We start from the raw sequence: 11,671 nt of genomic DNA on the forward strand, positions 1-11,671 counted from the left end.
GGGACATCAGGGTAACTGGGACACTGTAATATTTTTCATCGGTAGTTAAAAAATCCTTTATAGCCCTAGTATGAAATTCTTCTGTTGAAAACATTACCTCAGTGTCGTCTGCTAAAAAGTGAAATTTGGCAGCTGAAGACGAAATAAACAGAACAATTATCGGGTCTTTGATCCGAAAGGTAAGCACATTTTGTGTATGTTACGCAATAAGAAGGGGGGTTGTCGATGTAGATATTATAACTGTTATCATACAAATTATTTAACAATTTGATTTGTTAAAATTATATGGATAAACGTTCTAATCACTTTCCAATACCTCGATTTGTAAAACGTAACAAACACTCGCGAAAAATGTTGAGTACCATGCAATTTATCAATGACCCATTGCATTTCAGAATAAGAAATTCCTTCGGGATAAAGACACCATTTATTTTCATGACGGCTTTTACAAAACACAACCATGCACCTTATAAAATACTTAGAAGCGGAAAATTTATATGTTAATATTGATATAAACATTTTTTTTGCAAAGTATTTATATCTTATCACATTAAAATTGACTAGAGTATTTACGAAAATTGAATTAATATACGACATCGTACCGGATGTTGTGGTCTGAGATATCGTGACGTCACAAATTGATAATTTTGATAAACACATTGTGCAATTAAATAATTGCGAATGGGGTTATTCTCAACCATTTCTGTTAAAACCACTGCTGTTTCCAAATCTTCGTTATTCATTTAACGTGTTGGTAGTAATGCCAGTACAATAATTACAATAATAATTATTTAAATGTATATTATTCTCCACATGATTATTTCCTTTTTGAATTGGGGTAAGTGGGACAGGTGTTCAAGTTGTATTTTAGAAAATCAGATTTTATGCATTTCAAATAAAATTATATCCTTAGATTTGGTGAATTGTGCAGGGTTTTGGATAGTTCATAATGTTTAAAGGATAAATAATAAATTTATAATTCTCTATTTTAAAACACAGCAAATTTGATTCAATTAATAATCTTAGATTTCAAACATAATAAAGGTCGTTATAATTTGGTTATGATTATATGTATATGGTATGTGCATGTTTGAACAAGTGTTTTGAGTAGGTGTAATGGCAAGACGAAAGAAAATCCAAAATCCCAAACAAGTAAAGTGGTCTTAATCGTCTATGAAAAAAGCATTAAAAATTAGGCCTACATGTGATAAACTAAGCTTTCGCAAAGCTGCAGAATTACTGTCTGCAATACTAAAATATACGCATGAAATGAGTGCGAAATGAGAACAAGATACTGATGCCCCAGCCTCCCGACCAACCGTGTACTTCACATCGGATCAAGAGAATCAGCTTGTTGGTCATATTCTAGAAATGGCTAACTGTGGATTTGGGTTGACAATTGATAGGAATATAATTGAACTTATGCTCAATATTTAATAGATAATCAAATCTGAAGCACTTTGCCGGTTTTACCTGTGTTTAATGTCAAGATTGATCGGGAAAGGAGGGGGGGGGTTGAAGGATCGAGAGAAGGAGGGAGGAAAACGGGCTGGGGAGAGAATTTAAGGGGCTGAACGACAAGATGGGATGAGGAGAGATTAGGAAAACGGGTTGGAGGGAGAGGAGGAACCCCTTGTTTGTCCTTGTCCCCACTTAATCTTCTAACTTTAGGTATCAACATTGTTGTCCCAGTTACCCCATTACAGAAGGGCAACTGGGACACTCAGCAGTTATACGATTTGTCTCCCTTCTTTTTGGAGTAATGCTTCTGAAAGAATTTCATACCTGAGAAATGAAATTTAAGATATCTATCTTTTATTGCATGACATTAAACTTTTATAAATACATCTCTATTAGTATGGAATATCAAAAATAATCTAAAGTGTCCCACTTGCCCCAATTTCCCCTATATGGTTTCCATATCATTTCATTTTCGTTGTACCACAGGAGTTTGAAATTTTATCGATAAAGTTAATAAAATGTACTCGATTGACCAAGCCATGCATGAGATATTCGTACAAACTCCTGTGGTTATACCAACGATTCTGATTGACTGCGTTTTTGTTAATCGTTTCATTGACGAGAGACTCATACATGGACAGAGGTATCATAAAAAAAATGGAAGGAAAACTTGCGTATTATGCGCTACGAAAAGAAAAATATATTCATTCCATTACTGAATCTTTTCACGGTGATAACGAGCGTTTAAAAAAAAGTGTATGATAAAGATCTACATAAAAAAATTATATAATTCATCATGCAATCTAATTAGAATTAGATCCTTTGATCCGCTCATCTACTATCGCAATTTTAATTAGATTGTTCATCATTTGGATATGAATAAATATCTAACTTCAATTTATTAGTCGGGAACAAATGATGCAAAACTGACAACCAAGTTCGTGTTTGATGGTCTAAATTATAAATTAATAACTCTTTCTTCTGTCTTTATTGGGGGGGGGGGGGTACTTCAATTATTCAGACTTGTACTTACGCATTCACTGTGGCAGTCACCGCTTGCCACGCGTTTTCCTTTTCGTATTTCCCACTCTGGGAGCCTTTGAATTTCCCTTCAATTATTTCAATTCTTGAAGTTACTTCTTCGTGAAGAATTTCCTTCTCCAGCTGACTCCAGTAGGGCTCGTGGTTGCTGCTTTCTGAACTTTTACTAATTAGATTAGCGATATCCTTTTCGGCCAAGCGTTTTTTATAAAATAGCAGCTGACTTATAGATGAAACGACGTAATTGACGTCAACAACGTCAAATTTGACGTAACAATAGAAAAGTTGTAAAAAAACAAAACACAACAGCAGTATATTTCTTTAATTTTCCATGCATTGCACAATATTTAGTGGGCGTGGCATTGCAAAATATAAAATGTAAACAACACATCCCATAATTCAACCAATTTCCTGCTCAGTTTCCATGGTAATGATCTCGGTTTCTGTCTCAAGTTAGAAATTGCTAAATGAGCTAAAACTAGCTTTATGGCACACCAAAAGTGAGACGGTCTAAGTTGAGTTTAGAAAGTGAGATTTTTTTTTAAATCTCAAAAGTGAGCTAGCTAAGTTTTATGGCCCCATATTCTCCAGAGGGACGTTAAACAACATTCAATCAATCAATCAATCGTTATGAACAGGTACAGATATATGCTTTTAGAAAATGAAAATTTGCTCGTTATATCAGTAAATTCACAATTTCTTAATTCGTTATAAACATTATTTTAAAAAAAACCATACGAATGTTGAAGGGGGATTCAAAACAATTTCTATAAATCCATAAATTCGCTGAATCCATGTTCGAAATAAACCAGTTTAACTGTATAATGCATTGCTGTAAAGTGTTGGCAAGAATGGGTTAAATCCCGTGGGAATGTGCCTCATCTTTTACAAACTGTAGTATTTGCATTACATATTTTCTTCGTAAGTTAATTTTCTGATTTGTTTGAAGTTGTGTAAGAAATGCACTTATTAAAATTTGAAATATACGTGTTTTGCTTTTATTGTGTAATTCTGATGTTAGTACGCCCATGCGATAGCAGAGTGGGGGGAGCTTTTCTTATCACATACATGTATGCAAACTCCGTTTACCTGATCGTGATATAGGGCTCACGGCGGGTGTGACCGGTCGACAGGGGATGCTTACTCTTCCCAAGCACCTGATCCCACCTCGGGTGTGCCCAGGGGTCCGTGTTTGCCCAACTATCTATTTTGTATTGTTATAGGAGTTATGAGATTGATCACTGTTCGTTATCTTAACCTTTCATGCAAATAACAAGACCCTGTTGAAAATAACCAGATACAATGCCTGAACATCAAAATAAAACCACTGCAAATATGTGACAAACTCTAAATAAACAAACAAATATGCCCCGTGTGACATCTATATTTCAACAGTGTCACCGCTGGCCTAGCTATAAAAAAATCCATATTATAGGCAAACGTTGTTGCCAAATATTATGCAATAGCTAGTCAAGGTCATTTGACCAAATTCAAGGTTATTATGAATCTAGGGGATGCCCTATAATTTGCTTGAAAATTTAGGGTTATTATTGTGATTCAGATAAGGTAATTAATTCGTATTGTCTACAGTAGCAGTTAAAGCTGACATGAATTAATAAATATAGTATAATTCTATATTATAATTCTATATGTCCGCCATATTTCTTTGCTAATCCGCCATATTAGTTGAATAACAAGAAATGAAATCACGTTTTGAAATACCATGCAGTGCTCAAAATTACAATAAACATATCGTACAGTAGTAAATCATTCTAAAAGCTTTGGATAGATAAATATAGAATGCCTTTTCTTTACGTGAACGTGAATGTGTGTACATTTGCATTAAATATAAAACTCCCTTTATTAGCATAATCCATGAAACAAAACGATACACTCCATTTGTATTCCAACAGTAAACAACATTGTAAATTGTACAGACTGCGACACACTTAGCCCGTGCCGATCAGCTATCTTCAATCAGGGGAAGTATCAGAGTAGAATATTTACCCTGTATTGTGCATGAATCCTTATACCGTATGATTTACTTGTCAGAGTATTGCAGATTTATAAATCAGGAAATCATTTAGGTACATAAATTGTTTGTGCATATATAATTTGCATATACAACACTGCACGAGTGTATGGGATGAGAGAGAGAAGATTCAAACGATGATCTTGTAATAATCGCGCTCTTATTAAGACAAATTATATCGTTAATTCAATATAAGAGAACAGTAACTCAATATTGCTCTCATTAATTAATGTTACAGATTTATTTGATTCATTTAAAACACGCAATAATTAAAAATTAAACATATATTTAAATCATGTTATTTTCAATTACTTCATTTTATGCTAATTCGGCGCTCAATAGATCTTATATATCTATGCCATTTTGCTTTATTACATTCTGGGTTGAACTCGACGCAAATTGTAGTAATGCAAAATGTAATAATTGAGTTTATCATATGAGTAGTTATCAAGCACATAGAATATTTTTTTTAATTTAAATATATTTTATTGAGAAACTCAACAGGATTGGGCAACAGGCATATCCTTTGTAGGCCCTCTCCAAAATACAAAGGTCAAGTACAAAGGTACATGGAATCAAGGGGAGGGGACAAGAGTGTCTGTCCTCCACCTTTGATAACAATATCCATTTTTTTTGTTATTTTGTTTGTTTGTTTTTTTATGTTTTCCGCCACACTCAACAATTTTTCAGTTATCTGGTGGCGCCCAGTTTTTGTTGGTAGAAGAGAGAAACCAGATACAATGTACCTGGGAAGAGACCACCGACCTTCCGAAAGTAAACTGGGAAACTTTCTCACTTACCGGCGCGAGCGGGTTTCGAACTAGCGCCGACAGAAATGAGAGGCCGTTATTTTGTAACACAAGTAAAAAATATATTGGGTGACAATCCCCCCCCCACCCCCAAAACTTGACCCCAGCTTGAAAGTTCTGATATAATAGTAGAAGACACACCACCACCAATTAAGAAAATGAAGATATTGTGAGGCACTCATAGTAGAGGACTCTAACCACCCCATCCCACTCCCAACGATGGAAGAAAATAAAGTGTAGGGCGAAATCATTGAGACAGTCAAAGTAAAAGACTCTTAACCCTTCACCCCCACATTAGGACTTTGAACATCGGATAAAACATCTTGGTTTGTTTGGGTTTTTTGTTTTATTTTATTGCTGTTTTTGTTCATCTTTTTTAATTATTATTTTGAATGGCAAGAAATTTTTAAGAATCCAATTTTCCATTTTTTTCTTCCTCTTGTAACACCCCCCCCCCCCCCCCCCCCCCCCCATGAAAAATGACGATACATGTCTGGTTATTTTGCTTTTCAACACATGCATGCATACTAACTGTATGGTGTAGAATTGCACCCTTTAACAAATTTTTCTTCATTTACACAGTGTAAGGAAAGGTAAAACAAAATCACAAAACAAAATGCATAAAGGCCAAGATAGTTTTAAGCGTAGGAATTTCATTCACGAATACATAGATACATGTATTCAGAAAAATAGAATGCATGCATTGCAGGACTATAGCATATGTGTGTTTTAACGTTTCTGTAACATGCCATAATGATTATTTTCATTTCGTAGATCTGGCGCAATGGATTTATTCTGAAAATAGACATACCGCTGTACGTCGAAATTTCAAATTCAAATGTATTCGATAAGTAGCTGCAGAATTGTAGCTCTCTGAAAAAATATTTTGACGGAACAAAATATTTTTTCAGAGAGCTACAGTTCTGCAGCTATTCGATAAGATGTTAGTACACGTATTCATAAATCAGTAAAATTCGTGTTGAGGTTTTATTTAATATGATACAGTGTCAATCTACTGTAATGCAGTAGTAGGATATGCAAAAGGCAAGAGTATAAACATTTTCTAGTATCGATATCTATATGATCACGAAAAAACATTATATAATTTATATCCGGATGCATATGCCGATTTAGATATCAATAAAAACAAAGCTGCATAGTTTGTGGGAGGGGGTTATAATGAGTCTGATAAAATTAAAAGAAGGAACCCCACATTTGCATTCAAACTAGATGTACTTCAAAATGAATTCATTTCTGCTCTGACTGAAGGCATGATTCTAAATTCGGGAACGAATCTTGCATACAAAATAATTAATAGGGGAACACATAAATTCGAGCTCCTTTGGAATTTAATGAAATGCAGATATTTCTTTCAACACGAATTGATATGTTGTTTCAGGCACGTATACAGGGGGTTTGGGGTGGGCAGGGAGGCTGGGCTGGTCTCCTCTCCCCACTTTTTTGACAATTTACTTTTTTCCGTTATTCTAACATACAAAGTCAGTATTTTCTACATGCACAGTTTAAACTGATATTTTTTTTTAATTTGTAATGAATTCAATTATAAGCATCAACTCCTGTAAGTTTTTAATATTTGTCAATAACAAATTTTTAAATAGCTGGAATTTTTTAATGTTTGTTAGCTTACCATTATATCAGTGATCAATTTTCTTTCCTTCTGTGAAATGATATATTGTACATCGAAGTAGGACAGTCTCTCTCTCTCTCTCTCTCTCTCTCTCTCTCTCTCTCTCTCTCCTGTTCAATCAATGAATATGGACATACAGAGATCGTAAATAATTATGTGGTTCCCAAAGAAACAATAAAACTATATTTTCGTTTATACATTTCCTTTTATATGTGTCTGTGTAATCAACTGTTTATTATGGATTGCAAATATAATACCCGCATTTTTAAACAGATGTATATTTTCGATCATTATTCCCTTATTTGTATATCCAAATTTGTATATGATCATCGATAAATTTTGAATTGAGCACGCAATATATCCAACCAGATGCTCAGTGTATATGATTAGATTCCCGATTTCTATAAACTGCAAAACCTCGACCAGACAAGCATTCAATACAGGAAACTTTTCGACTCTGACATCTCCCCTGATTGAAGACACCTGTTTGGCACGGGTGAAGTGTGTCGCAGTCTGTATAATGGAATGACAACGTGTTGTAAAGTTCTAATGATATACAAATGGAGTTTATCATTTTGTTTCGTGGATTTATCAGAATAAAGAGAATCTAATATTTTCGGTAAGTGCACATCTCCGATACCTGTTGAATAGACGTCCGTATTTGATACGGTGTTTTTTGGGGTTTTTTGGTCGAATATGCCATGTGCATTACATATTATGCATATGACATGGACCTGTATTTTGCAAGAATTGATATAAATAATATATTTTATGCTCTTTGCTTATTATATTTTATCAATATGTAATTGGCAAATGATTTCTCCGCTTTTATTTCATAAGAAACTGCAAATACTTGCATGCACTTGCAAGTATGCAAGAAAAGCTTCCTTTTTTTTTTTTGCATTTTTTCCCCTAAATTATCTAAACTTTCGGAATGTTGCATTGGTATACAATAAATATTTTGTAATTTTGAAGAAAGCATAATGTTTTAAATGTGTTTCTCATTCCCTATATATTACTATCGGAGATGTGCACTGGTCGAGTCCACCTAGAAAAATCACTCAGGTGTGACAATCACATTTCGGGTATATACGGGTAGAGTAAATTAGGCTACCTGAGAGAAATATGGCGGATAAGATGAGAAAGGTGTACGTATTTATTAATTTATGTCAGCTTTAACGGAGAAATTTCCAGCCTTTTGGACACACCCTGGCGAAAAAAGCTGGATCCGTGGCTGTCTTCCTTTTGAAAAACAATGCTACGTGCCTGGCCTTGTCTCGCAAAATGAAAATCCGGCAATACGGTCGGCACTAACATTCCTAACTACTGTGAATTGAAAAAATGAATTTTAGAATTATTTTGGCGTTCAATTTTTCCTATGATACTGCCATCAAGAAAAGAATTGTAAGATTCATATTTTATCATTTAATTACATATTTAGTTACTATAGTAAAACAAATAATTTCTTTCATCAAAAAGCATTCATTAACATTTGTAAATGGCGCGTAGGAATACATGTACGTAACAATGAAAACAACACTAAATTCAAAATGTTTGTGTGTTCAGGTCAGGTAGAGTTGCTGAGCTAAATTAAATGCATTGGATGCCAAATGGTTAAAAGATGAATTAGATAGGAAAGGTGAAGATAACGAACAGTCATCAATCTCATAACTCCTATAAGCAATATAAAATAGATAGTTGGGCAAACACGGACCCCTAGACACACCAGAGGTGGGATTAGGTGCCTAGGAGGAGTAAGCATCCCCTATCGACCGATCACACCCGCCATGAGCCCTATATATCTTGATGAGGTAAACGGAGTGAAAGGAACGAGAGGTGACTCGATGTATGCTTCATTGTGTTAGATAGGAAGGAAAGGGACAAGCGGTGACTCAATGTATGCTGCATTGTGTTAAATAGGAAGGAAGGGGACAAAAGGTGACTCGATGTATGCTGCATTGTGTTAGATAGGAAGGAAGGGGACAAGAGGTGACTCGATGTATGCTGCATTGTTAAATAGGAAGGAAGGGGACAAAAGGTGACTCGATGTATGCTGCATTGTGTTAGATAGGAAGGAAGGGGACAAGAGGTGACTCGATGTATGCTGCATTGTTAAATAGGAAGGAAGGGGACAAAAGGTGACTCGATGTATGCTGCATTGTGTTAGATAGGAAGGAAGGGGACACGAGGTGACTCGATGCATGCTGCATTGTGTTAGAGGAGACGTGGAACAACGGGGAAGACAGACCCATTCCAGCGAAAAGTAGCCCCGGGTGCTTAGTGCAGATGAACTCCCGGACCATTTTTTTTTTAAATAAAGAAATCTCACGAAGTTTTCATCCAATCAGCATTGTTGTTAAGATTGATTGATTGAATATTGATTACGAGAATATTTCACTCATATGGAGAAGGGCTGCAAAATTTAGGCCTATGCTCGGCGCTTATGGCCTTTGAGCAGGGAAGGATCTTTATCGTGCCACACCTGCTGTGACACGGGACTTCGGTTTTTTGCGGTCTCATCCGAAGGACCGCCCCATTTAGTCGCCTCTTACGACAAGCAAGAGGGTACTGAGGACCTATTCTAACCCGGATCCCCACGGGATGCATTGTTGTTAAATCACCACTTAAAAAATTAAATGATTGTATAATCAGCCATTTTTTTTTTCCATCGTAGACATTACCTGATATACAGTAGCAATTTATTTGCTGTAATTTTGACTGCTATCACTGGGGTATTTGTATTTCACATTCATAGCATGGTTTTTATAATCACATCTCCGATATTTTCAATGCAGTTAAAAGATGTCTTACGGTTTCGATCCAAGTCATACATGCCTAAACTGAATTGGAATACTGTACATATCATAGTAGACCTCACAGCCATGCCTTTATAAAAAATAAATCTCCATACTTTTCTTAAGTTGGTTCGTCAAACAATTCTTCCACAATTTGTGTCTAGTTTCAATTTTGTGAGATACTCTAGCAATTGATCCGTTCTTTTTCCTAGTATAATTTCTTGATCATAAGCTGACAAAGACAATCTGGTTTCCCTTACATTCCCAAATCATTTATTTTCATTAGCTAACTGATCATTTAATTCTTGAGATAAACTCTTTTTATTGGCTAGCGTGTTATTGTGAAACTACTGTTCAAAATTGAAATGATAATTTTAACCTCATAAAGAAGACATTTACCTATGCCGCTCTCACGCCAACAAGCTTCGCGCAGACAAGCAACGCACCATCACGCCAACAAGCAACACGCCTTCGCGCTGTGTTGCTTGTTGGCGCGTTGCTTGTCTGCGCGAAGGCGCGTTGCTTGTTGGCGTGACGGCGTGTTGTGACTAACGCGCAGTCACGCTTTTGCAAATGGCCTTATCCGGACACCATACTTGACGGAGGAGCAGTCACTAACAGTCTACTTTCGGTTTTACGATGCAGCGGGATCAAGACCATTTCACAGTAATGCACAGTTTCAATATTGTTTTGTGTTCAAGGATTGTCATCAACAATCGAAGAATATAAAAAAACCGGAAGTATAGTTATAGTATAGTCGGAAGTTCTTCATAAAAAAAATCTCTTTATGGTTCGATAGAAAACACTCTATATATTGTATGTATTCCCAAATACGGTTGATGAGAACTGATATGTAAAAGAAGATATAAAGCGTAGAGGGAATATTCTTTAACAGTGATAAACAAAACGGTAGGTGTTAAACGTTCATCATTGGCTGTATCTAATTCCCTGTTTCAGCTTAAAGAAATGGAGTTTCCATTCACTTATTTGGAGGACATAGATTTCCTACGGCAAGTAAGGACATCTGTACTGGACAATTTAAATCGTTCCCCGGAAGGCACATCACCGGAAGTTACCAACGGTTACCTCCCCAATGAGCGTCCACTGAGAAGGGTATTCCCGCAAGGGAGAGAACCGCTGGTGTCACTTATCAAAAAACAATCCTGCCTGGAATTTGTTGGGTTTATTGGTTTCGTAAAGAACGCTTCAGAATTAGATGAGGGAATAAAGAAAGAAATATGGGACGTTGATCTTAAGTTGATAGAGGAACTCCAAGAACATGCGAACATACTTGGTTATTTTTCGGCTGAGAGAACGGATGGGTGTAATTGGGGAAACCTCGTGGTTTTAAACTCCTTTGATGCAATAAATGAATGGAGGAACTCTCAGACACATGCGTTAGCTATCAAGTAAGTCCATCGAACATGTTCGAAACGTAGTTAAAATGCGAGAGTATTAGAATTGCTAATCTTGTGCATGTAATTTCAGCATTGTACTTCGACGTAAGTTGTGATATACGTATATAATAAGTATTTTTAAGCTCCGATTCTCTCTCTCTCTCTCTCTCTCTCTCTCTCTCTCTCTCTCTCTCTCATCTTTATATCTCCTCCACAGCCTCCTGTCACCTCGGTTTTACAGCAAAGTTCGGATCCACACAGGAACTCTGAAGGACGGTTTCTCGGGTGACCTGGAAGTTCAGAAAACGATTTTCATTGACTATGAATCGTCTTTGCCGCCCAAGAGATCTGTTGTCTACTGGAAAAATGATATCTGATTAGATTTTATTGCAAAGTATGAAGTAAAATGGCTATATGAAATGGCCCCAATATGTTAATTGGTTTAAAAATATGTTTTATGTTAAAATGTACGTGATTGAACTCATTAA

General features: G+C 35.8%; 1 protein-coding gene across 4 annotated transcripts in view; it reads left to right on the plus strand.

Moving 5' to 3' along the window:
* Positions 1–11,671, plus strand: part of LOC125678264 (uncharacterized) — a 61,361-nt gene extending 49,690 nt beyond the window's left edge. For 2 of the 4 annotated variants that reach the window (XM_056155350.1, XM_048916578.2), the window contains exons 2-3: positions 10,744–11,195; positions 11,401–11,671. In XM_056155350.1, the coding sequence (XP_056011325.1) occupies positions 10,753–11,195; positions 11,401–11,560 (603 nt within the window). In that variant the 5' untranslated portion in view covers positions 10,744–10,752 and the 3' untranslated portion in view covers positions 11,561–11,671. Of the gene's footprint in view, positions 1–10,305; positions 10,453–10,580; positions 10,603–10,743; positions 11,196–11,400 lie in introns of those variants that run through there. The other 2 variants (XM_048916579.2, XM_056155349.1) reach the window with 2 other exon arrangements.

This window comes from Ostrea edulis, chromosome 2, assembly GCF_947568905.1.
Source record: "Ostrea edulis chromosome 2, xbOstEdul1.1, whole genome shotgun sequence".
NCBI classification, from domain to species: domain Eukaryota; kingdom Metazoa; phylum Mollusca; class Bivalvia; order Ostreida; family Ostreidae; genus Ostrea; species Ostrea edulis.